At 58.3% G+C, this 26,455-nt stretch overlaps 1 protein-coding gene across 6 annotated transcripts in view; it reads left to right on the forward strand.

Annotated features, from left to right (window-relative positions):
- Window positions 1–25,561, forward strand: part of MGLL (monoglyceride lipase) — a 231,021-nt gene extending 205,460 nt beyond the window's left edge. For 4 of the 6 annotated variants that reach the window (XM_082414021.1, XM_082414016.1, XM_082414020.1 and 1 more), the window contains 5 exons: window positions 126–262; window positions 1,483–1,593; window positions 8,831–8,920; window positions 20,502–20,717; window positions 22,829–25,561. In XM_082414021.1, the coding sequence (XP_082270147.1) occupies window positions 126–262; window positions 1,483–1,593; window positions 8,831–8,920; window positions 20,502–20,717; window positions 22,829–22,954 (680 nt within the window). In that variant the 3' untranslated portion in view covers window positions 22,955–25,561. The remainder of the gene's footprint in view (window positions 1–125; window positions 263–1,482; window positions 1,594–8,830; window positions 8,921–20,501; window positions 20,718–22,828) is intronic. The other 2 variants (XM_082414018.1, XM_082414017.1) reach the window with 2 other exon arrangements.
- Window positions 25,562–26,455: the final 894 nt, after the last annotated feature.

Here is a 26,455-nt window from a genome sequence, read left to right on the forward strand (position 1 = left end):
TCAAGAGTGCTTGGAAGGGCTTGGTGGGTCCTCCCTAAAGAGTGGCTGGTAATTCCGTGAGGAGACCCCTGGGCTTGGCAGGAGTCAGCCTCTGGTAACTGGTTCTGTTTCCCGTTCTCTTCCAGTCGGCCACGGGCAGAGCGAGGGGGAGAGGATGGTGGTGTCTGACTTCCAGGTTTTCATCAGGGACGTGTTGCAGCACGTGGACGTTGTGCAGAAGGACCACCCGGGGCTTCCCATCTTCCTCCTGGGCCACTCCATGGTGAGCAGACCCCGGAAGAGCCCTCTAAGTCAAGCCGGGCCCCAGCCCCAGCCCCAGCCCTGCGGTGGGTGGAGGCTGAGGGTCCCGGGATGCAGCGGGCCGCCCTGCCTCTGGCCCCATCGCTCTCTGCCTGGCCAGCACGGCCTCCTCTGGGAGTTCCCAGACAATTTATGCTCAGGAAACGAGGGCCAGCATCTTGGAGGCAGCCCCAGAGAAGCTCACCTCCGCCCGTTCCTTCCTGCCAGGGCCCAAGGCGCCAGGAAGGTGCCACTTCATGGTGGGGCCCCAAGGGCACTTCTCCCTGCACGACCGCATCTCAGGGCGGGAGGGCCCCTCAGTCAGCCTGTGGAGAAACACAGGTCCTGTGCGTCCTGCCCGTTTCAGAGTCACACAGTACACGTGGGAATTAGGACGGGCTTCCAGAGGAAACAAGTCCTTACACGTCATTCCAAATCCCTTGCACCTTTTATATACATTAAACCCCCTAAGAATCAACCAACTATAATCTTTAAATCAGGGCTCTTCAAACTGGCAGCATCCAGGCCAAATCTGACTCTAGACCCCCTGCCCCAATGGCTGGCAAAGAACGTTTTGAGCTACTTGATTTTGAAATCTGGGTGACTTTTCACTCCCTTCCACCCCGGTCACGGTCGGGCTCTGTTCCTACGCGTCAGTTACCTGCCTGGCCCTTGTAAGCGTGTGTGATTTCAGCCCTTGGTTCAGATACCTTCAGCTTTAGCAAATAGCCAAGGCCGCATGCCTTCAGCACCACCCCCCACGTTCACTAACTATTTTTCTTGGAACCTAAATTTCTGGGACCTTTACTGAACCAGGAAAACAAAAAAAGTGTAGCAATCTCTTATTATCATCAGATTTTTTTCAGATCTCATATTAAGGCTGACGGAATGGGTGAATTGGGGGTCTGCCAGCTTTTGGCTTGAAATGAAATAGAAATATGTTATTGTTTAACTTGCAGCCCACAAGCAGGAACCTTATTTAGAGCTCTCTGAAATGTTTGCTGTTGGAAAACCCGGAGAAAAAAACATGTGAAAACAAGTAATTGCAGGTCCAGTTTATCCAACATTTGAGGGTGTCTATTCCAAGGTACTGTCCTTGGGGCTCTGGGCCGGGACTGCAGCCCAGCAGGAGACCCGCGATGGGGCGGTTAAGAGCCCACGCTGGCGACGCCCACACCCACATGCTGCCGGTTCTCATTGCAGGGAGGTGCCATCACCATCCTCACGGCCGCAGAGAGGCCCGGCCACTTCTCCGGCATGGTTCTGATCTCCCCGCTGGTTCTTGCCAATCCCGAGTCTGCCACGACTTTCAAGGTAAACGAACTTCCGGTTCCGTGAGACGCCTGCAGCTTCCCTGGCCCGGGGCGTCCGTTCACAGCTAGAGTCCGGGGGAAAGGGCTTCTCCCACGATTGTGATAAGGTTTGGACAAGTAGCAAGCATTGTTGTCCCTGGAAGTCTGTAGTTTCTCAAGTCAGGTACTTTTTTTCCCAAAGACAAAAGGAAAATGACTTCCTGCTTGTGCATGTTTCGTTGGTGAACGTTAGAAGGAGGAGAGGTTACGCGGGTTAGGAATCCAGCGAAGGGGCCTCTGTTAAGAAGCCGTGTGCTGGGCTGGAGCTCATTTCCGGGGGCCGTTGGCCAGCCTCGGCCACGGTATGTGGACAGTGGAGCTGCAGGCAGTTAGTGATGTGACAGCGCCGGCCGCCTTGGCTGTGGTGCTCTCCGTCCCTGAGCACTTTCACCTCTGACCTGTCGGATCCTCCATTCTGTTTTTTTGGCTGTTATGTTCCACGCGGCACAACCAGTGCTTCCCGCGTTGAGCTGGGCCTCCTCCCCCTGAGGAAGGAGATGGGACTCGTGGCCTCAGCAGGGCTGCTGGGTTGTTGACACATTATGCACCTCAGGTTTCAGAGACAGGTAACCCGGTGAGAGTGGGGAATCCCAGCCCCGAGTCTCCCCGAGCAGCGGTCAGTCTTCCTGGACGCTGGGGGGCACTGCTGTCCCCGAGCCGGTTCTCAGGACTCTCAGAGGAGCACGAGGGGTGAGTGAGGCAGTGGGTCAGGATCATTCAAGGGTCCTGGTCCGAGTAGAGTAAGCAAGACCAGGATCGCAAAAAGAGGGGGTCCCCACGGCGCGCCGCATGCTTTGACTCGTGGTTTGTTCTGCCCAGTGAGTGCCGGGCACGTGCTGGGCTTACACGTGAATCATCTCCCTTGGCTCCCACCCTCACCCCCGGGAGGGGTCGAGGCCTGCGTTTTACGGTCGGGACGACTGAGGCTTGGAAGGGACGAGCGACTCTCCAGGTCCGCACCCCAGGGTGGTGGGTTGGGATCTGGGACTGTCCTGTCCTCTCCTCTCCCCATCAAGGGTGTTTTCCCAGAGAAGAAAGTGGGTGTTTCCTGCAACAGATGTTTTCCCTTTGGGAAGAGTCCAGGACCATGGGGATTTTTGGATGAAGTGCACCAGGGGATCAGGGCAGCTGGGCCCGAAAGTGGAGCCCACAAGCTTTCCCCCGAGTCACTGGCAAAGGGGGAACTTCTGGGCCAGGCCACCAGCGTGACCTTCCGAGAGCCTGCCGCTAATAGATCACCTTGTCAAATCAGGAGCCAGCTGTCCCCGGGGGGATGCAAGTCTCCTCTCATTAACCAAGACAAATGAGATTGCCCGTTGCCCCCAGACCAGAGGACACATCCTCCCCACCGTGAAATCTGTTGCTGCTCTGGGCTTTGGCAGTTCTGACTGACATCCTGTGATTCGTCTGCCACCCCCGGACCACGGGCTTACCCTCCAGGTCCCGCCTGACAGCCTTCTGAAGCAGTCTCACAGAATCTTTGTTTAAAATTTAATTGACACATTCTTGTAATGATATGTCTGTACGGTTCAAAATGTGAGAGAGGGAAAGGGCATGAGTGGAGCCTCCTCCCGGTTGCAGGCGGGCAGCCAATTAGCAGAGTGTGTGCATCTCTGCGGGTGCGCACACCCCGGCGGGTCCCTGTGTTTCACACACGTGGGAACACGCTCTCTGTGCTTCCTGTTTTGTTCTTTTGGTGGCCTCTTTGTTTTTGTGGGTGGGGTTTAGTTTGGTCATTTTCCTTTGTGATACCTCTTGGTGCATAGGACTAGGAAAGGCCTCGCTGCAGGCCTTGGGTCAGGTGAGGCCCAAGGGGGATGGCCCTGGGTCAGGTGAGGTGCCCTGCAGGGATGGGCCTGGGTCAGGTGAGGCCCCAGTGACTGGCCTTTGGGTCTTCCCAGTGGTTCACTCTTACAGACCCCAAAGACAGCCTCCTGGAGACCGCCCTGGCTGAGGGGGAGGAGGGGACCCTTCCCTGGCTGGAGTCACACTGTCAGGGCGCAGAGCACAGGGCAGTGTCCTGTTCTGTGACTCTTCTCCCAGAGCGAGGCTCCTTGACAGGTCACAGGTTTGTTTCATGGCAGCCAGTTCCTGATGGAGAGATTTTGAAAATCATTATAGCCAGCAGCATGAGATACCCAAGGCTTGGAGCACAGACGGGCTTGTGGAAGATGACAGCTCCCCGCTCCAAACGTGAGAATGCCAGACCACCCCCCACCCCAGATCCCGCACATCTGGTTCCTACTCCATTTTCAACAAGCTGGGGTATATTTAGCCTGGGGAAGAGACAGGGAGGACAGAGTCTCCTGGCCCCAAATGCTGTCTGTGTTCAGATCGTGGTGGAAGCAGGAGAAATTGAGAAACAAAAGCCCTGTGCATCAGAACAAGTCTCAGTGGTTAATGGGAGGTTTCATGGGGATTGTCTCATGCCCCCGGGCATGCTCTGGGGAAGGCAGCACTGCAGCCAGCCCTGGGGACAGAGGGGAACCCTTGGGAACAGGTGTCACACCCTGAGCTCGCCAGGCCTTGTCCCAGGGCTGCAGGTTAACCCAGTCCTTTCTCTGGGGAAGAACCCGACATCCCCCTGGATTTCTGCCTGGGGTCAGGGCGGGGACTCAGCCTGCCCAGAGGGTAATCCTCTAAATGACCTTCTCTGCCTGTTGCCTGGAGGCTGCCCCCTGGGGTCAGGTCCGAGATGCGGGAGCCATCCCCTGCTTCTGGATGCTTCTCCACCCCACCCCCCCCGCCCCGCCCACCAACCAGGGCGCCTGGCCAGGTGGGGCTTGAGTGGCCGCCGTGTACCCAGCACTCATGCCAGACACGTACCATCTTATTTCCGCCCCCCCGCTTCCCATTTACAGATGAGGAAATGAGGCCGATTGTCTCGCTCAAGGTCAGCGTGAGCTCTGGCTCAGGCGGCAGGCATGGCAGGATGCTCCCTTCACCCCGAAACTGCCCTGGATCAACTCTAGCCCACTTCCCGTCTAAGTGTCACTCTTCTGCTTTTAGTCACCAGAGTCCGGAAGGCCTTGGAGCAGAGGGGTGGAGAAGGGACACGGAAGGGGTCTGGGGAATGGCCACTCATTCAAACTTCAGGTAAAGTTAGACTCAGGAGTGAGGGCTTAGCTAGGTCATGAACTGGCCCCTGAATCTGGCAACAGTGATGCACCGGGGGTGTTGTTACCTCTGTGAGGCATGCGGGTTTCCTGTTGTCTGCCGGGAGGTGCACTCTCCCCCACCCCAGAAACTCTGGGCTGTGTCCCGGCCATGCTACTCCTGCGCCCACGGAGGCCTGCACTTCTGGCCTCCTGTGCGCGGGTCAGCCTGTTGAGCTGCTGTAGAAAAGCGAGTGTAATTACTTCCCTCGTGTCAAGTCTTTTAGTGGCAGAAGCTTAAAAATGATCTTCGGGAGCCATTAAAACCTTTTGGATCAATAAAGGCATTTGTGCAAGTCACTAGCACTTAAAGTGATGGGGCTGCAGTTAACCCAGGGGCAGGCCAAGGACACGCGACCGTCCGCTCGCTTGCTTGTCGGGGGTGGACCTCACTTCCGGGAGAGTCATCCTCTTTTGTAGCTGAGATAGTTTGGGGCTCCAGCTGTCACCTGGTTCCGCAGGTCACCGCTTTCCTGGGGTCCCCACTCTGAATGACATCAGCGTTTGCTCAGTCAACCAAGGAGTGTTGGTGGAGCTTCCCCTTGGGGCCGGAAACCAGAGGGCAGTTAGGGACGAGCTCTGGAGGAATTAGGTGTCACGCAACCTCCTAGCAGCCCTTCAAGCTTCGTTGCATTTTCTCCATTTTAGAAATGGAGACACTGAGGACCGTAGACCTTCTCTGGGATTCAGAACCAGAGTTCGAATCCCACTTTGCCCAGCTCTGAGTCTCCAGGACCGATTCCCCCACTTCATTACCTTCCGTTTCCAGGGCTGGGGTCCAGCGACTGTGTGTCAGTCGTCATGGGTCTCGGCCCCCAAATTGTCCTCAGGCGATGTGCCCTGGGGCCCCGTTGAGTCGGGGTCACTGGGACCTCTGTGGTGGCACAGACCTGACTTAGCCTGTTGGAGTCACGATGAGGGTGGGGTCTCTCCTCCAGGGGGCCCGGCAGGGGTCGCCCCTCTCCTGAGCTGGACCCGGGGCTCTCTCCACGCCCCTGCAGGGTTGTCCGAAGAGTTCGGAACACTTACTCAAAATGGCATCAAGATCTGTAATATCTTGCATTCCACTTCCTTTTTGGGTGAGCCACTGCCCCTCACTCCTCGTCTTCCCGTGGACACAGGTGCGGGGCTCTTGCGGTGGATGGCGCTGGGGGAGGTCATGTCAGGAAGCAGCAGCAACCTGGACAAATTGATGTTCCGGGCGTGGGGTCTGCTGGGCCCCCTCGGATCCCCCTGCTTCCTCACCACGTGACCTCAGCACCCTCCTGACCCTCGTCTTCCTTGATCAGCCACTCCCGCTACTCAGTTTTCTGACGGAAAAGCTAATGAAATAGACAGACCCTAGAAGAGCAGCAGGGAAAGTGAGCGTCTCGAGCAGCCGTTCAAAGCATCCTTCCCCGCGTGCCGCCTCTTTTCCTTCTCTGGTCTTTGTGGGGAAAAGGCTAAGAAGCACCTGATTTTTTTAGCTGTGACATTATTGCCATCAAAGGTTTGTCTCTACCCAGTTGAGTCTTGTTGGAAATGTGGCCAGAATTTACTGTGCTGGTTTAGAAAAAGAGCTGAGGGTCGGGGTGGTGCCAAGATCTCTCACTGTGGCTCCTTTGAAAGGGAGGCTTACACGTCAGGTGTGTCCGTGTCCCTGGTCCTACGCTGTGGGGGTCGGGGACACTGCACCGCCTGGGCCACAACTCAGACCAGGTCAGGCAGAACCTCTCAGGGTGGTGCTTCTCTGACTCAGGCTGCCTGCCCCTCCACCCTCAGGGCGCACACGAACGCCGGGGGTCCCGTGAAAATGCAGAGCCTGACCCCTGGCAGCTGCCGGTGCTGCTGGTCTGAGGACCACACGTAGAGCAGGGGTCATGGAACGTCAGGAAGGGACAGGGCCTGATGGGGGCCACGCCCGCTGCCAGTACACCAGCGGGGTGCAGGGAACAGGACTTCAAAGCCAAGCGCCGTCTTCCTGTGGAGACCGGGGGCCAGGGCCATAGGCTGTCGGAGCTGCAGCAGGAGAGTCCCCGCCGGAACTCGGCGATTGTACCGGGACGGGAAGGTGGGGGGGCAGCTGAGCTGCTGTGCATTATCTCGTCCCTCCAGGGACCAGACCCTTGTGCTGTTCATTTCATAAAGCAAATACTTGTCCAGAACGGGCACTCCTCCTCTTTTTTTCCCGTGAGGCTCTTCTTGAAGCTTCCCGTGGCTGCGCAGAGTTCCTGTTAGTGATGCAGGGAAGACCGCTTGCTCAGGGACAGAGGGCAGGGCAGGTTTCCCTGTGGCCCTCTCCTAGAGGCACGTCTCGCCTGGCTGCCTCGTGCCCACACCCACCCCGGGAAGCTAGAATGAGGACGGCATGAGCCTCAGCCCGCCTGGCCTGATCCTCGTGGAGCCTGTGAGCGGTCGGTGTCTCTTCCTGGGGGTAGAGGCCTTGGCACTTTGGGGTGTGAATGTTTGGGTTGAGAGGTGCCCATGGTGGGAGCAGAGACTGCAGGGGTGAAGGAGAGTGTGACCCTCCACGAACAGCTGGCAGCGTGCCCGCGTCCACGCAGAAACGGTGCCCGCCTTGGACAGTGGAGCGGACCCTGTACAGTCTCTGCCTTCACGCCTGCTGCGGGGCAGGTGCCCAGGCGGTGCGTCCCTGGGCCTTTTCCTGCTGTCGGCTATCTGATCGGGGAGTGGGTAGGAAGCTGCTTGCCGAGAAAGAGCCGTGTCCTTGAGGAGGCCGTGCTGGACGAGGCAGGCAGACGGGCCAAAGTGGGCAGCGGGGTCTGGTCGCATCACACACGGCCTCCCCAGACTCCTGGGCCTGGCAGGGTCACACGTGGAGTCAGCTGAGAAGGCTCCGTGTCCTTCAGGAGGCCGTGGCAGGGCATCAAGGACAGCGGAAAGTTTTACAAGCTTTGGGATCCACGTCGTTTTCCCCAGTAACATTGCCCTTGGGCCGCTGTTGCTGGAAGGGAAAGGGCAGCTGCACCCCAGGCCTCTGCCCCCTTCCAGCTGGCCGTGTGCAGTGGCACTGAGCCTCAGTGTCCTTGTCTGCTACACGAGGGTAAACCCTCACCTCACAGCATGTGTGTCAAGATTAAAAGACTGGGCACCTGGGGCTGTGCCCAGCACACCCAGGGGTTGTCACTGAGTGGATGTGGGTGCCCTCCCCGACGCAGGGTGCCAAGAGGCAGCACCTGTCGGCTCTGTGACACGTGCCCTCCGCGCAGACCGAGGATTCGCTGCTCGCCACCTTCCGTGCAATTCTAATTTCAGCGTTTCTCAGCTCGCTTTGGAAATAGCATCTTTCATCCCCGGGTGTCTGCACAGCCCGGAAACGGGAGCAGCCCCCCTCTGCAGGCAGACGTGTGAGATCCAGGTTCACGCTTTTCCTGGGTAAACACCAGATCCAGCAGGAGGGGGTGGGAAGGCCTGGACCTGAGCCAGGACCACGTTCAAGGAGCATGCGTTAAGCACCTACCGTGTGCCGCTGCCTTTGCACACAGTGGTCCCGGGGGGAGCTAAGGGAACAGGCTCGGTGCTGTGCAGCTCTGCGTCCACACGCCTGGAGCCACACGACCAGCAGTCAGGTCGGTGTCTCCCTCGGCACCGTGACTGTTTGTGCCCCAAGGCAGTCGGCAGGTGCTTCCCGACCAGAGCGTGTCCTACCTCGTCTCGGGCGACGGGGTGCTTCTGCTCCTGCCGTGTTTTTTAAGGTCCTCTGAGAGCTGCTTGTGCACAAGCACTCAGCTGGGAGCTCCTGCAGATCATGCAAACTCATGACCCGTGAGGGATCTAGGGAGAGCAACTGCACAGAATCGGGAGCAGCAGAAAACAGATGTGGCGTCGCGCTGTCACCACGCGGCCTCCCCTCGCCCAGCTCACCCACAGTGGCCCAGAGCCAGACAGTGAGGCCGTCTGGTCGGAGAGAGGAGGGTCCTTGGGTGCCCAGCCCAGGATCAGGCCTGCCTGATGTCCAGTCTGGGTGTCCCTCTCCTTAGCTGGCCCCGTGGGCAGCTGGTGGGGGGGTCCCACTGCACTCACCCTGACTTCCCTCCCACCTAGGTCCTTGCTGCGAAAGTTCTCAACCTTGTCCTGCCGAACGTGTCCCTGGGCCGGATCGACAGCAGCACGCTGTCACGGAATAAGACAGAGGTGAGTCTTTCTGAAGACCTGGGGCAGCTGGGACTGGTGGGGTGAGAAGGCACCAGCCCCGGGGGGGAAATCCAGGTTTTAGCTCTGCCTCGGCCGTTTACCACCATTCAGCCGAGGCTGTGTGCGAGGTGACGGGGACCTGAAGACGTGTGAGATGCTGCCTGGCTTCGGGATTGGGTGGGAAGGCGTGGGCGGCATTGCTGCCTGCGCAGTACCCGTGTGTGCAGAGGAGCTGACCAGGTGAAACTCTGTGTGTGTCAGCCAGGTCTCTTCTGGTTGTAAGTGACAGAAACCCAACTCAAAGTGATTTGAGCAAAAGGAGGGATTTATTGGTGAGTGTAACTAAAGGCTTCAGGCATGGCTGGATCCAGGGGCTCAGAGTCTTGTTCACCATCTCTCTCCCCACCTCTCATATCCCCTGGTTTGGCCTCGTTCCCAACCAGACTTCCCCCAAGTGGAGGCAAAGCTGGCCACCAGCAGCTTTACATGAGCAACTGCAGTGGAAAGGCAGCACCTCTTCCCAACAAAAGTCTCAGGGCTGGTTCTTACTGGCTGACAGTCTGGGTTATTGGTCCAGGAAAGCGGGCGGCATCAGTCCCACCCAACCTCGTGGCCTGAGAGCAGAGAAGGGCCGTTCTGTTGGGGGGCGGGGTGGATAGGATCGAGGATGGAAGAATGGATTCAGGCCAGGCCACGTGTCCACTGGGTTGGGAGCTGGAGGGGGATCAGAGGAAGGGTTTCGTGGCAGAGGGAACAGCACGGGTGAAGATCTCGGCATGAAGAGCCTATTTGCAGAACAGCCGGTAGTTTGCTTCAGCCACAGTGTAGAGGTGAGTGGCAAGGGGTAAACTGAGGGCAGGTCAGGAGGCACCGCTGTGCCAGGGGTGGGCTACTGCCCTCAAGCAGAGCTCGCTGCCCTCTGTAGAAGCAAAACCAGCCCAGGAGGCGTAGCAAGCAGGGTGAGGCGGCCTCGGGGGAGATACGCTGGGGGTTGTGCGACATCACCGTCACCGCCTCTGGGACCAGACACCAGGTTCAGCATGAACAACGGTGCACCTTGCCGCCAGGTCCATGCAGAGACCGGGGTTGGTCTGTGAAGGTGCTGCTCGGTGAACCAAACCCCTCCCCTTTAGTGAAGGGCCAGCACCTCATCCCCTGCCTGTGACGGGACCCTTATGCTCCGTGCCAGGCTTGTGTCACGTGCTCACCCGTGCACAGCTCCCGTATCGTAGGGGAGCAGACTTGAGGCTCGCCCATGTGCCGGCACATGCCTGGGGTCGCCCGCTGACGGGACTAGCCTCAGAGCTTAGGTCAGTGGGTCCCCCAGCCCGCTCCGTCTGGGGGGCAGCAAGCCCATGGACGGGCGGCACCCTGGCACCTGGAAGGGGTGGTCCTCAGGGTTGAGCACATCACTGTGCTGCTCTCCTGCCTCAGCCTCCCACCCGGTGTCAGGAGTTTGAAACCCAGGAGTTGCTGGCTGCCTACGGACCCTGGAAGGTGGAGCGGGTGCCCGGCATCCCAGTGGCCTCCCCCGCTTCCTTGGGGCATGAGCAGTCGGACTCGGGCTTCATTGTAAAATTTGACCTCCTGGCCCTTTGAGCCGCTCAGAGAGCGGCAACTACATGGGAATCATCCCTAACGTGCAGGAAGGGGCATTCACAATCGGGGGTCAAAGCCCAGGCCTCCGAGGGCCAGCTGTTCATGAACGTGGCTTGTGTGGGCCCTGTGCGGGGAGCCTGAGGTGGGCCAGTCCGCCCAGTCGTCCACCTTCCATTTGAATTTTAATTTAATCTAGTTTTTAAAGTATTTATTTACTTGGCTGTGCCAGGTCTTAGTTGCAGCATGCAGGATCTTTAGTTGCGGCATCCGGGATCTAGTTCCCTGACCAGGGATCGAACCTGTGCCCCCTGCATTGGGAGCGCAGAGTCTTAGCCGCTGGACCGCCGGGGAAGTCCCCAATCTAATTTTAAAAGCAGTAACTCCCAAACCTATATCCTGGGGCCAAATTTGACCCACCAGGGTCAAGAATATTTGAGTAAAGGAAGAAGATTTTCATTCCAAAAGGCAGATCTGTGTGGTGAGAAGGCACAGTGTTAGGACCCAGAAAGACCAAAGCCAATCATGACATGAGTGAGATCAACATTAAGCCCATTTCAGAGGTGAGGAAACCGAGGCTCGGAGGTTAAATAATTTGTCCAAGGTTACACAGCCAGTCAGGGGCAGAGCTGGGATCCGAAGCCTTTGATTCAAAGGTCCATGCTCGGACGCCTCCTCCCAGCTAGTATTTACAAGCGTGAAGCTCTTTCTCCTGATTTGTAATTACTGGTCCACACAGCCCGCGGCTGGAGACCATTGCTCTGTGTGCAGGATCACTTGGGAGGGGAGTCGTGTGGGCAGGGCCTCCTCCACCCGCCGCAGCCAAATAATGGCTCTGGCTCAAACGTGCAATTTCCAGAAAAACCACTGATCTGTGCAGCAGCTGTGCTAGGATAGCAGTGGGCTGGAGGGGGGACCTCCCTTTGAGAGGAAACATCGAAGTGCAAATCCGAATTGTTTATCTCACCACCTGAAACTACGTGGGCAAAAAGGAAGGAAAGAAAGATAATGAAATGATTCTAAACCCTCATTGTTTGAAAGTAGCAAATTTCAGAGCTTCTATCTGCTTTTTGAACTAATGGAAAATTTCATTGAAGGCCTTATGAAAAACAGAAGAGTCTGGGTGAACATCCAGCATGCAGGCTCCCCTTGTGTGCTCATCGCCCCCATCCATGGTGGCACGCCGTCCTGTGTCAGGTTTCTGACGGGCCGGGTAAGCCGGTGACTCTTTAGAAGCACTAATAAATTTCCCTGCTGGGAAGGCTCTGAGGGTGGACCCCGGCTAGAATAAATAGGAAGCGGGAGCTTCCTGTCCTCGGCATCGAGCATTAGCCCCTCTCCTGCCTTCTCTCTCAGTCGCCCTTTCAGCATTCTGCTGAGCTTTAAAAATAGCAATGCCGAGGGGGAAAATGTGTTCAGAAAAGGCACCTCCCAGATCCAACACCGGGTGTCTTAAGGCCCATCTTTAGCTGAGACATTTCCCCTGGAGCCCTGCAGCTATAAAAGCCTCAGGAAGAAAAGAACCACTTGCTTCACAAGCTTACTGAAGTAGGACCTGGGGGAAGGGGCTGCAGGCTGGGATGCGGGGGGCCTGGCGGGCTCCTGGGCGGGTTCGGAAGTCAGCTGTGTCTCTGGGGAAGCAGGACGTTTGTTTGGGGCTTGATGTGGCAGCCAGGACTGCCAGCATGACACCCTCACTTCACAGCAGCGAGCCCTCAGACGCACAGGCTCCCAGCATGTAGGAGTAAAGGCAGAAATGCCTGGCGTTGTCTCAACACCACCCAGTGCACCGTGTCGCGGCCCTCCATCTCCCCGTCCACAGCTCCGGGAAGTCAGTCTTAATATCAGTATTTGCATTTGGGAAACTTAGGCCCAGAGAGGGCAAGTCACTTATCCAGGGACACACAGCTACTAAGTAAGGATTTGAGCCTAGGTCTCTCATGTCCGCGCCTTAGTTCTGAAGTGCTCCTGGAACTGAAATCCTGGGAACAAGCAGGCGGCTGCTTGGCCTTTGTTGTGTTTGTCTACACAGAGTCCCCAGTCAGCACATTGGCGTACTGTACTGACATACTAATCATTCCACCCTCAACCACGGGTTTTTGGAATGTGATGAATCCCTCCCACTCTGCAAAGCCTTGAATGTTCTAAATAGTTCTCCGGCCAAGGCCGCCGAGGGGGAGGTGTGAGGAGGAGGTGCTGAGGAGCTCCTGATGCCCCCTGGGCACCATCGGTGACCGTCCGCCTGCTCACAAGCAGGTGCCCTGCTTCCCTTCCAAGCCCCGTACTCTGGCCCCGTGTCCAGGTCTTCTGCTGGGAACGTCCACTGTTTATATATTGAGGCAGTTTGTCTTCTAGAACCAAGTCTCTGTTCTCTGTAACTGTGCTGGGACGCCCTCCAAGCGTCTCCTGGCTGGTTTACATTCATGCCTGCCAGCCATATGGTGAGTTCCGGGCACCCAGGGAGCTGAGAAGGGGCCAGCTCTGCTCCCTTTCATTTCTGTGGTGGGCTCCGCTCCAGACCACCCCCCCAAGTATTTGCGGTGTGCCTACCTCAGGGGTCAGGCCACTGTTCCCCTGTTGCCTGCGTGTCTTCTGCCCACACGGCTGGGAGGCCACCTGCCGTGGCCCTGGGAAGCTCCTGCCCGCTCTGGGAAGGCTCGGCCATGCCTAGGCGTTTGATTCATCATAACCAAGGCTAAAGATAGGCTGAGCCTCCCATGCTGCCCCCAGGACACAGCCTCCCAGGAGCCCCTCTGAGAGCCGGTTATTACTTTCCAGTATAACCTGCTTGCTTAGCTGATCTTATTCTGTGACTTGCCATCATTCATAGCTCATATCGCCACAGAAGACTTGTCTATTTCGGGCAGCTGATAATTTACCAACGCCTTAAAAAAAAAAAAAAAGGAGCCATGGGAACATCTCTTGGCGCGGGCCTCCGTGTGGGGTGGCCGGCGGGGGAGCGTGTGAGCGGGCCTAGCTCAGGCCGGCGCCCTGCATAGGGGTCTGTTGATCTACCCCTGCTCCCAGCCCTCCTTCCACCGGGACCCTGGCAGAAACAGCTCTGAGCTCGAGAGAGGCGGGTCCCTGAGGTCAGCGGCTGTAATGGCAGCAGAAAAGCCAGGGCCTCTGTGGAGAGACTGTCAGGGGCAGTTCCAGCTGCCAGCCAGGCCCCAGACAAAACGAGGCACCCCCTGCCCTGCAGGCCCAGCTCTTCCTCTCTCCCAAGTACCTTCACGGGTCCAGCAAGAAAGCAGCTGCAGGCCGGGCAGGGCTCACCCACCACAGTCTCAGAGATACCACTGGTGACCTCGCAGCAGGCCGGGAGATGAGGGTTGGAGGCCCATTTACGTGCGGATAGGATGCAGCTGACTTGCGAAGGCTTTTGGGATACCGGCCAAGCCCGATACGAGCCCCAGACAGTGTGGTCTGACCGCGGGGGTCTCCTGCCCCAAACCTGCCCAGGGGATGCGTGGCTCCTGACAAGGGGATAAAAGTGACATGAAAGCCAAGACTGCGGGGAGAGGAGAGGTTAATTTCCATAATTCAAATTGGAGCTTTCCCTCCAATTTTAATTGTGGAAAATTTCAAATCTACAGAAAAGTCGCCATAGTAGTATAGCATACAGCCGTCTACTCCTCCCCATAATTCACCGATTGGAAGTACTCTGCCTAACTTTCTTTATCTATGCTTAAATATGAAATATCAATATGGACATATATTTTAAATATTTTAAGATTTATTGTGGTAAAATATACAGAATATAAAATTTGCCATCTTAACCAGTTTTAAGTGTACAGCTCAGTGGGATTAAATACATTCACATTGTTCATCCGTCACCACCGTCATCTTCAGAACTTTCTCATCTTCCCGAACTGAAACTCTTCCCCACTGAACACCAGCTCCCCAGCCCCTCTCCCAGCCCCTGGGCCCCCCCAACCCCGTGAATCTGACTCCTGAGGGACCTCACAGTGTTCGTCCTTTCATGACCAGCTTATGTCACTGAGCATAATGTCCTCAGGGTTCATCCATGTGGTAGCAGGTGTCAGAATTTCCTTCCTTTTTAAGGCTGAACAATATTCCATGGTCTGTATAGACCATGTTTTGTTAATTCATTCATCCTCAACGGACACTGGGTTGCTTCTGCTTCTTGGCCCTTGTGAATAACACTGCCCTGAACATGGGTGTGCAAGTATCTTTTCAAAACCCTGCTTTCAATTCTTTTGGGTTTATACTTAGAAGAGGGGTTGCCAGATCGTTTTGATATGCATTTCCCTAATGATTAGTGATATTGAACATCTTTTCACATGCTTTATTGGCCATTTGTATTGATATATCTTCTTTGGAGAAATGTCTATTCAAGTACTTTGTCCATTTTTTAATCAGGTTTGCTGTTGTTGAGTTGTAGGAGTTCTTTATATCAATAACCCCTTATCCAGGTATATGGTTTGTAAATGTTTTCTCCCATTCTGTGATAGTGTTCTTTGATGAACAAAGGGTTTTCATTTTAAGGTAGTCCAGTTTATCTATTTTTTTCTTTTGTTGCCTGTGCTTTTGGTGTCATATTCAAGAAATTATTGCCAAATCCAGTGGCATAAAGTAGATGCATTGTTTTGGCTGAAATTTTGTTTAATGTTTGTTTGTTTGTTTATCGATTTTGGCTTCGCCGGGTCTAAGTTGCAGTACGAGGGATCTTCGTTGCGGCATGCAGACTTCTTAGTCGCGGCATGCAGACTTCTTAGTCGCGGCATGCGGGCTTCTTAGTTGTGGCATGTGAACTCTTAGTTGTGGCATGCATGCGGGATCTGGTTCCCCGACCAGGGATCGAACCCAGGCCCCCTGCATCGGGAGCGCGGAGTCTTACCCACTGGACCGCCAGGGAAGTCCCCTGAAACTTTTGAAAGTAAGTAAGTTGCAGACCCTGCGGTCGTACTTCAGCATGTGCTGCCCACGAGGAAGGACCCAGAATAAGCACATTCACGCACATCCCATTCTGTCGTCACACTTTGGAAAAGTAACAGTAATTCCCTGTCATCATTCCTTTCATTACCTCTCACCATCTGGTCCATGTTCCGATTTCCTCAGTTGTGACCAACTTTTGATTCCAAGACATGAGGCCACGCGATCTTGCTGCTTTGTGACCAGCAGTTGTGAACGTAACCCTGCAAGACCCCAGTGATTGTTTCTCGCTTCTCTCATTATTTATTCAGCCCCTTGGCCTGTGAAAAGGTGGCCGTGGCCCGTGAGATTGGGTGCAGAACGTGGGTCTGCTTTTTCCCTTCCCTCGGTGACCACTCAGGACCTGTGTCTGGTTCCAGGGTCACACCACAGGGACCTCCACTCCCAAGGCACAAGCAAGGTGACCCTCTGCATCATTTCTGGTTCCAGTGCCCTGTGGTGGGTTTGTGCAAACTGCCTGCACCCACCTGCCCAGGGCCTGACCTGCCGGCCCACCTCCGGGCTCAAAAAGCAGATACAAGGATGAACAGGAGTTCAAGCTTTAGTAGCAAAAAGTACTTCTTGGGAAAAGATGTTCGGTAATTCACATGCCCTTGATCAGTGGCAGTTTATACGTGTAGGCTAATCCCGATTAGTCCTCTTTCTATCCAAAGTGGAACTGCAGGTCCTTATTTCTGGTGGCTCTCCTCTGGTCTGGCTCAGAAATTTCAGTCCCCCAGGGCGGGGCGCCTGCCCCAGGTTGGGGTCATAGCGGGAACTTGGGCCTCGGTAAACAGGGCTTGCTTCAGTCGGCCGTGCTGGAGAGACTCTGTGGAATCAGGCAGGACCCTTATGTCCCCTCCCCACCCTGCAGGCGGCACGTCAGGACAACAGACACTGTGTCACTCGCGCTTTGGACCAGGCCCTGTCTTCGGGGTCACATCGTGGGTCTGTTAACAGCGGGCAAAGAGGCGGGGGCGGGGGGAAAGCATGAGCTTTCCAACAAGAAGTCCGGAGGCGAGGCCTAGGAGAGGTTTTCTCTTGTCCAGCTCCCTCTGCAGCAGTCCTGCCCTTCAAGACAAAGGCGGGGCGAAGACATGGTCTCTGCAAAGACCTGCCAGTTCATCTTCGGGTTCCCACGGGTTTCTGGCTCCAGAGAATACTTGGGTAGAGTTGTCCTGCTCTCCCCAGTGTGCCGGGGAAGGCTGTCTGATATCCCTGGGGTGAAGATGGATGGATGAAGAGAGATGGAAACGGTGGAGGAAGGAGATGGGAATCCCAGGTGGCCCTGAAGCAGGTGGCAGATGAGGTCTCCGTAGGCAGAGGGAGGGGATGGGCTGGAAGGGGGTCAGGAAGACCGGCTGCAGACATGTCTGTAGGTGCCTGGGAGGGAACGCAGGAGGTTAGGCCTGCTGGGCTGGGCCTCTCTGGGAAGTGTGAAATCACGTGGGCAGGGCACTCGCCTGTGCTCAGAGGTTCCCCCACCCCGTGGCAGGCCGTGAGGGGCGGCAGCACGCTACGGTCCTCACCAGGGACGCACCCGTTTCTCGTCTGAGGCGTGCTGGTTCCCTGCAACTCCACGCCCCCTGGCCGCTTGAGCCCACAGGACTCACCTTGACTTCCCCCTGTCTAAACATGTAGCACAGCGTGGTGAGAGGTTGGGAATGCTGATGGTGGGGCCCGACTGCCTCGTTGTTATCCTGGCTCCGTACCTTACTTGCTGTGTGACGTTGGGTGAGTCACCCAGCCTCTCTGAGCCTCAGTCTCCTCATGTGTAAAATGGATAATAATGACAGTCCCTGTGAAGGGGTCCTGCGGAGATTCAAGGAGCAAGTACATGTAAAGCACTCAGCACGGCACCTGGCATAGAGGTGAGGGCTCAGGGCTAGTTATTTCTGATACTGTTCTAATTAAAAATCTAATTTTGAGTCCATCCCAGAACAGCTTTTCAAAAAAGAGGTCAAGAGATCTGACTGGGGGTGGGGGGTGATTCCTGGATTTTGCTCAACCAGAAGTTTAAGAACGCTCCCAACTGTGGGTTGCTTCCTGTGCTTCAGGGCAAAGCTTTTTCAAAAGGCAGGCAGCCCAGCTGGCTTGTTCCCAGCTGTCGAGTCAACCTTGCCGAGAGCCCTCAGACCCCCGGACAGGGAAGGTGCCAGAAGAGGCTGGGGCTCGGGAGAGGACCCTTCCTTGATGGGAAACCCAGGCCGAGGAGCCTGACGCCCCACCTCGCTGCCCCGCGCTGGGGTCAGGCAGCCGCACGGCATTAGCCTCGCTGTGGGGCAGACCCAGCCTGGGCCCCAGGGTGCACATCCATCCAGATGCCCGGCGTCCTCCGGGGCATGACCACCGTCACCCCCATTTCACAGATCAGCAAACTGCATCCCAGAGAGAAGAGCCTTGCCCACATCACACAGCTGGGAAACGTCGGGGCTGGGAGGTCTTCCTCACAGGGTTTCCCGCCAAGAGAAAAGACTTCTCGTTTCGGCCGGTGGACACACCCCCAGAGGCTGGTCACCTGGAGCAAAGATGCCCTGGCTTGGACCCGGGTCCCCAGCCTCCAGCTGATGTGTTCGCGGCTGTGCCCCAGAAGTGGGGGGCAGGGGGGCAAGAGAGATCGCCAGAGACCGAGTCCTTGTTGTGCTTTTAACTAAACTTGTGCTTTGAGACCTCTGATTCACATGCAGTTGTGAGAAATAACTCAGAGGGGCTGTGTGCCTGGCCCAGTTTCCCCCAGAGCTGACATCTTGAAAAACCACAGGGTTATGGCGACCAGGATACCCTCGGGGGTGAGTCAGGCTGTCCCCACAAAGACCCCATGTTGCCATCATGTAGCCCCATGCCGTCAAGCCTGACCACTAGTCTGGTCTCCCATGTCTCTGATTTGTCCTTTTCTTAAAAATATGAATTTATTTATTTTATTTATTTTTGGCTGTGTTGGGTCTTTGTTGCTGCGCACGGGCTTTCTCTAGTTGCGGCGAGCGGGGGCTACTCTTCGTTGTGGTGCGCGGGCTTCTCATTGCGGTGGCTTCTCTTGTTGTGGAGCACGGGCTCTAGGCTTGCGGGCTTCAGTAGTTGTGGCACACAGGCTCAGTAGTTGTGGCTCGAGGGCTCTAGAGTGCTGGCTCAGTAGTTGTGGCGCACGGGCTTAGTTGCTCTGCGGCATGTGGGATCTTCCCGGACCAGGGCTCGAACCCGTGTCCCCTGCACTGGCAGGTGGATTCTTAACCACTGCACCACCAGGGAAGCCCCCGATTTGTCCTTTTAAGAATGTTGTGGAGATGGAATCCCACAGTAAGTGATCTTCGGGCACCGACCATTTGGTCTTTGGTTTTGAATGGGCTCAGGCTGCTGACCGGTGCTCTGGGCCTGGCCTGGGCTGGGAGGGAGAACGCTGTCCGTCTCCTGCCTGGGGGACAGGACACGACCCTCCCCCACTAGAAGAACTTTTGGTGGATTTAGGTCTTAAGCCCTCAGAAAGCAAAGGCCCTGGGGTTGGGCCGGGCTGGTTACCTTAGGGGAGGGTTTGGGCTTCTGAGCCTGTTTCCCTGAGAGGAGGTGGTCCCTGCCCTGCCTCCCGGCAGCCCCTCTGCCCCCGTGCGGTGGTGGCTGGCACGGGGGCCTGCCCTTTCCCCGACACAGCTGGCGGCTCCTCCCAGGTCTAGAATGGGCCATTGTGTACCCAGCGCCGACGTGCTCCAGACATGGAAAAAGAGCCAAGAGCGGGAAGCCACCTGGGCTGTCAGAGCAGTTAACCCGGAGCCAACTCCCTGAGGGGCTTCACGGCCGGTCAGCAGGGCAGGCGCCAAGCCGCTCAGGAAGGAGGTGGCCTCGTGGGCCCTGGCCCTGGGCGTTCGTTCACAGGGACACCCGGCAGCCAGGGCTCTCTGGCCCCGCGGCCTCTTCCCGAGCAGCCCTCCTTGCAGACCTTGAAGGAGCCCCTGCCGCTCCCGTGTTCTCGGCCCCCAGACTGGTGGCCCGGCCCCGCGGGAGGCCCGCCGTCTGGGCTGCAGGAAGGGGCTCATTCGTCTCGTGTGGCTTTTCCCAAGTGGTCTGGCTTGCCTGCTCCGGAAGAATCGGGGTGGTGGGGGGACCTGGGACAGCCTGTCCCTCTCCAAGTGGATCCAGGACCCTGGATGAGGCCCATGGGGGGTCGTCACAGGGGAGACGCGGCCCCCGCCCGAGAGTCAGATGGAGACACAGTGGACACTCAAGCCTTCTCGCGGGCAGCTGACCCTCTGTCCCCTCACCCCTCCTGACGCCACGCAGCTCTTGGAAAGAGAGCTGAGGGCAGAGGCGTCATGGCCCCGACCTGGTCCGGAGAGTTCTGTGGGCATGTGTCCCGTCTCAGCTAACAGCAGGCAGGCCACTTACTGTCCACTCGGGGCAAGAGGAGTGAAGCCAGGAAGCCAGGGACGGGGCCCGGGTAGCCCCACAAAGGGCATGGTCAGAGTCTCAGCCGCAGGCGGGGCCGGTGTCAGAGGAGGTCCCGGCAGGCTGATGGCTGAGGAGGGCGGGCCCGGCCGCTGTGCACGTCCGGCAGAGGGGCAGCCGTGTCCACAGGCACAGGGGGACAGCAGACCTGCCTCTCAGGCCGGCAGGCAGCCCGCTGGAGCCACGTCCTGAAGCCCGCAGGGGTGTCCTGCCCAAGCCCTTCCCGGGCCTCATTCCTGCACAGACAGCCCTGTGACCCGGCAGTCGTGGGTGCCCCTCACCCTCTTCAACCAGGGGACACTGTGTCAGAACAGACAGACTTAGAGAAAACAGAATCCACTCAGACTGACACCAAAACATCTTCCGAGCTATCCCTGTGTGAAGTCATCAAAGCGAACATACGATGCTGCTCACGTGAAAAAACCCCCCAGACTGATGCTGAAACCGTCCCGGGGCACAGGCGTGGAGGGGGGGCCACAGAGCAGGCTGGAAGCAGGGGCAGCGCGGCCGGGCTGACTGGGGGTCCCCACCCCGGGCCTGCTGGCGGGGTCAGCTCTTCAGAGCCGAGCGGGAGGGGCTGCGAGGGACCGACGGGCTCCTGTCTCCCCTCCCGCAGGTGGCCATCTACAACACGGACCCCCTCATCTGCCGGGCGGGGCTGAAGGTGTGCTTCGGCATCCAGCTGCTCAACGCCGTCTCGAGGGTGGAGCGGGCGCTGCCCAGGCTGACCTTGCCCTTCCTGCTGCTGCAGGGCTCTGCCGACCGCCTGTGTGACAGCAGGGGCGCCTACCTGCTCATGGAGTCCGCCAAGAGCCAGGACAAGACGCTCAAGGTGAGCAGCCGCCCCACGTCCCTGGGGCGGGGAGAGTGGCGCTCCTCTAGGGCGCCTGCCCGAGCCCTTGGTTTAGGGCTGGCCTGGCCCCGGGGAGGCACGTCCCAGGAGCACGAGGTGTCTGTTGATTCCGTGGGAGCTCGAGAGTCATTAGCTGATCGTTCATCCGGTCAAGGAAAGAACCGCAGCTGGCCTCCGGGCAGAAAAGGTCGTCTTCCTCAGAGAGCGTTAGGCGTGTCAGGCACGACAGGACGGAAAATGCTGTTTCGGGTGGAGCAGTTCCCGAGTGTCTGGCTGAACCGGGAAGACCCCTGGCTGGAGGATGGGGAGAGAGCAGGTGCACCGGCTGTGTCCCTGCCGAGTGGCAGTGGAGCCTGAAGGTGGCTCTGCGTGGTCGGCTGGGCAGACCGCCGCCCCAGGGCACACGCGCGAACAGACGTGTCCCTGGACAGTGCCGCCCCAGCTTGGGCACGGCCGAGTGGACGCCCCGGTCGAGGGCCACCTCCCGCTAGGTTGTAGGGAGCGCGGGCTGCTCCCCGCAGGTGCCACACCTGCTGCGTGGGGGCCGGCACTGGCGCTCAGCTCTCTGCCCCGAGCCTGCTGCACCGCTTGCCCCAGCGCGCTGTGCTACAAGGCTCTCACGTGTCCGCACTGTCCAGCACCCCCCCGTCGCGGCTAGGAGCGGCAGCCCCTGGCCCAACACCCCTGCCAGAGGGAGGCCCGGACGAACAGCAGGAGGAAGGAGGGGAAGGAAAGCCGTTCCCATCACAGCGGGAGACGGTCCCAGCCGCAAGTCCCACGTTGGCACACCCAAGAGAGAGTTGAAATTCAGAAAAAGAATTGAAATCAGGGTCTCGAAGAGATATTTCCACCCCATGTTCACGGCGGCCAAGAGGTGGATGCAGCCCCAGTGCCCACTGAGGGGAGGTGGTCCGTCCAGGCAAGGGGGTGTTTTCCAACCTTGAAAAGGGGGAAGTTCTGACACCTGCTGCCACACGGATGAGCCTGGAGGAGGCTGTGCTCAGCGAAATGAGCCGGTCACAGAAGGGCAAATAGTGCGTGATTCCACGCACATGACATAGGCAAAGTAGTCAGAGCTCACAGAAATAGAAAGTAGAGGGACTTCCCTGGCGGTCCAATGGTTAGGACTCCGCACTTCCACTGCCGGGGCCCTGGTCAGGGAACTAAGATCTCGCAAGCCGACTGGTGCAGCCGAAAAAATAAAAAGAAAAATAGGGTGGTGTTTCCAGGGGCTGGGAGGAGGGCACGGAGGAGGGCGCTGTAACGGGGACAGGGTTCAGTTGTGCAGGGTGAGAATATTGCACCGCGTGCAGAGATACTTAACACCGCTGAGCCGTACACTCGAAAGTGGTTAAGATGGTGAACTTCATGTTATATGATTTGTACTACAGCTTAAAAAAAAGAAAACTGGGAGAGAGCTGTTAGAAATCGCTGAAATGGCAAGTGGGCAGGTGGTTATACACATGGAGAGTTCAGGGGAGGTCTGGCTGGAGATACAGATTCTGAGTCATCAGCACATGGGTGGTTTTTACAGCCAGGGGCCTGGATGGGGCTCCTGGGGAGAGGGGGAAAGAGGCCCGACCCCGCCTCGGCCGCACCAGCCTGCAGCTCAGGAGGGCGGCATGCTGCAGTCTTGACCAACAGGCGGGAAGAAGACCAGGAGGGTGGAGAGCTGTGGGAACCACGGAGGAAGGTGTTTCTAGAAGGTTACCCTGGTCAGCTTTTGAATGACACTAAGAAGCCAAATCCTACGAGAGTGAAAGTGATCCCCGGCCACGGCGATGCGAGGGCCGTAGAGCTGGTGCCAGGACCACCGCTGTGGGCGGGTGGGAGTGAGGGTCAGCCGGGGCAGGCTGGGGTCCCACGGGGAGGAGAGGAGGCGCAGGTGGGGCAAGGCTGGAAGGGGAGTGGCGTGGAGAGAGGACAGTGGTTTAAGAAAGGATCTGGGGAACATACTGGGACCTTTGCAGCACCGCCTGCTGACCAGGCGTGGGTGCGTGGAGAGGGGGTCCTCTCCATCCGCTGCCAGGCCGCCTTGCCTGCCCGTGTCACTCGCGGTAGCCGTGACTTCCTGTCTTTCCTAATTGCAGATTTACGAAGGTGCCTACCACGTCCTCCACAAAGAGCTTCCTGAAGTGACCAGCTCCGTCTTCCGTGAGATAAACACGTGGGTCTCTCAAAGGACAGCGGCGGCAGGAACGGGGTCCCCGCCCTGAGTGCCCTGGCCAGCCGTCGGGCCACAGTCGGGGAAGCAGGCAGAGGAAGGGCAGGAGCTGGCTTCTTAGATGTGGCTTGCCAACAAACAAACAAAAATCACAAATTGGAGGAATCCCTAGCACAATTTACTAAAAAAAAAGAAAAAAGACAATCTTGTCGCACATCAGGCTGTCCGCCACTGGATCTGCCTTAAGTGGTGGACACTTTATGCAAAAATAGGAGGTCACAACGCTTCCCAGAGAATGTGCTGGAAGGCCTTAGGCCGCAGAGCCCTGCCCCGCCTCTCCCGCTCCGCAGGGTCCCAGGACCCCCACTGCAATAACTGGAGGGGTCCCCTCCCGCCACCCCACGCCCCGCCCTCACGGCCTCGGCTGGGGCCCCCCTCTGGCCGCCGGGTGCGGGGCGGCGTCCGCTTCCCCGGCAGACTCTTGTGCCGCCGCGGCCCAGAACATGCCTGCCCTTCCTCAGCACGTGTCCGCCCGTGACCCGCGTTAGCTCCTTGTCCGCCGGGAGCCCGGGGTGGGCTGTGGGGCAGGTGGGGCTTGGCCCAGAAGGGGCACCCTCGCCCCCTCCCCTCCGCGGGGCATGTTAGGGCAGCTGCTCGTCGCTGGCTAGTGTTACCTGGGGCTCAGAGGACGGTTGTGTTGGAGATGGAATGGCTCGTGTGTATAGCGTCTGTTCTGAAGCAGAGCCGGGTGGGGGGTGGGAACCAGGGGGCTTGAAGGCGTGGGTGCCTGACCCCCCTGTACAGCCCCGGGGGGCGGGCCTAGGAGCCCCGTGCGGGACAGGCCTGTCCCGGCTCCCGCCTGCCGGGCCACAGCCTCCCTGGGAGCCTCGGTGCTGGCAGCACAGCTACCTCTGGTGGCTGGAGAAGCTCCCCACGTGGTGGCCCTGCCCACGGCTGCAGGCCTGAGGCCACAGCAGCCCCGCTGCCTTTCTCGGTGCCAAACCCACGGCCCCCCACCCCTTGGCCCTCAATTGCGCCAGAGGTAAATGGGGTCACCACCCACCCAGGGGGTACTTCGACTTTGAAATGGGACTCGCTGTCAGGTCTTGAGGCCCCACCTGCAGATGTCGCCGTGGTGGGGATGGAGCCGCCGGGGCGTGGAACGCTGGGGGAGGTGCGGTCCCGCCACCCCAAGGCTTCCCTGCCTGACGCGGAGGCTGGGGGCTAGGGCTCCCCACTCCTCCTCCTCCTCCTCCTCCTCCAGTGGTGGGAGCTGATGCCCCCCTTGTGCCCGGTTCTTCCGGGTCTGGTTCTGGGTCCACCTCCAAGGGCCCCCGAGCTGCTCACCCCCAGCGACGGTCAGCTGGCGGGGGCCTTGGTGTGTGTCCTGCTGCCCCTGCCCCTTGGGAGGGAGAGGCACCCAGGCACCCATCCCCGGGGAACGGCACCTGGGTCCCCACAGAGAGCGGCTTCATCGCCACATCTTATTTCTCTGGCTTCTCTTTGGAGGAGAAAAACGTAGAAAATGCAGAGAGAGGTCGGCCCCACCTGCCCAGCTGGGCAGCAGTGAGAAAGTTCCTGCTCTCGGGCTAAGGAACGGCAGAAACTCCACCCACAAACCCCAGACACCCAGCCGTCCCACCCCGCAGGTCACAGCCCGTCCCCCGCCCCCCCAGAAGCATGCCATGGCAAGGCCATATCCCACATTAAATACCAGGCACGTGGTTTGACCAGTAATCTTTCGATGCATGAATTTATTTATTTGAAAGCTCTTATAGAGGCATATTCAGTCACCTTTACAGATCTGGTTAAAGAATCGCCTACATTTAAAAGGAAAAAGTTATTTGAAACCAGGACTGTTTCCTCATTTGGGAGGGGGCACAGGGCACGCCCACCTGCTGAGTCAGGGGTGCAGGTAGCAGCGTCTGGAGGCCCCCGGGGAGCGCCCTCCCGTCCTTGCTGCACTGAGCAAGTCTTGAACTGGGGTCACCCTCCATGTTGGCGGCTCCATGCCGATACCTGGAGCGCCACCGCCATGCCATCGCCGTGGTGCAGGGGAGCTGGGTTTGGAAAGGAAGCGAGGTCACACATGGCCTGGCCTCGAGGTGACAGGAGGACAGAGGTCACAGAGGGGCCCTGGACATGCAGCCTATCCAAACCACGCCTGGGAGGACGGACATATTACTCGGGACACTGGGCCCAAGCACGCCTGTGAACTCGGTGCCGCGCTGTAACTCAGAGGCCGTGCTGGGCCACACGAAGTGGTTTCATGCCTGAAAAAATCTCTAGGAAAAGATGCCACCCGCAGCCACTGGAGGTCCCAACCCCGCCAGGGTCCGTTCCTTTGCCGGGATGGGGGGTGGTGACCCCAGCTTCCCCTTGGCTCTTGGGGGCCCTGGGGCTTGTGATGAGAGCTCTGAAAGATGCTCTGGAAACCCCCTGCAGGGCCCCACCCTCCTGCTCTTTCCTTCACCAACTGCTGACATCACCCTGTTAGGATCGCAGTGATTTTTCCAAGCAATTTACTGGTTATTGTCATTGCTGCAGCTCAGCCATCTCCCTACACGTAAGCTGTTAGTGGGGACCCGTGTATCAGTCTAGAACTATTACAGGACCAACGTCTGCCACAGCTAAGCCTAATAAACCACATGTTTTCTGACGGTGTCGTCTGCCTGTCTGTGTGATCTGACTGCAACGTCCCTTGCGGAGAGACCAGCGGCCCTTTGCGAGGCTGCACTGGGGGTCTGGGCCGGTCCCCCGATACACCCCAGTATGCAGAGCGGACTGCACGCCAGCTTTCTCGTGCAGACTCGGCCGCCGCCGCCGCCACCAGGGGCCGGGCCGCCCCAGTTCAGGGCTCCACAGCTGACCCTCCTCCGCAGCCCCACATAACTTCTGACGATTTAGAAGCAAGTTCTGATCTCCCCCCACGTGGCCGCACCTCTGCCTCGCCCACCTGAGCGCAGGAGACCCCAGCTCGGGCGGGTGCCTGCACCCCTCCCCCCGTCCCCCCTGCGCCTGACCCAGAAGCGGAGGCTGTCGGCTGCCTGTCTGTCCAGGCGGACCATCTCCCTCTGGCCCCACTGGCCCCAGGGCTGTCACTGTCCCCTCCTGCCGGTGGCCACAGCAGCCTCCTCCGGGTGCCCCATCTCCCCGCTTGTGTCCCATTGGTCTTTTCCCACATAGCGACCAAAGCGGGTGTTCAACGAGTCAGGTGGTGGCCCTTCCCACTCCAGCCCTCGTGGTCCCATCTCATGCAGAGGCGGCCACGGCCCTCCCAAGCCTGCAGGCCCTGGGCCCGTGGCCACATGCCAGCCTCTCTGTGGAGGCTTCCCACCACCCTGTGTGGAGCTACCCACTCCCTGGCCCCCGCCGCCCCTCCTGCAGCACAGCCACTGCCGTCTGACTCGACCGCGTTCTGTGGACCCTCGGTAGCCCTGTCCCACCGGAGCTGAGCTGCGGGAGCTGGGTCCTCGCGTCAGACCTCTGTGTGGTTTCCAGGGGTCCCTGGTAAATATCTCTCCAGGCAGGGAGGGGTTGGGGGACCAGGGCT

The sequence above is a fragment of the Balaenoptera physalus genome (assembly GCF_965194825.1).
Source record: "Balaenoptera physalus genome assembly, chromosome: 11".
Classification (NCBI taxonomy): domain Eukaryota; kingdom Metazoa; phylum Chordata; class Mammalia; order Artiodactyla; family Balaenopteridae; genus Balaenoptera; species Balaenoptera physalus.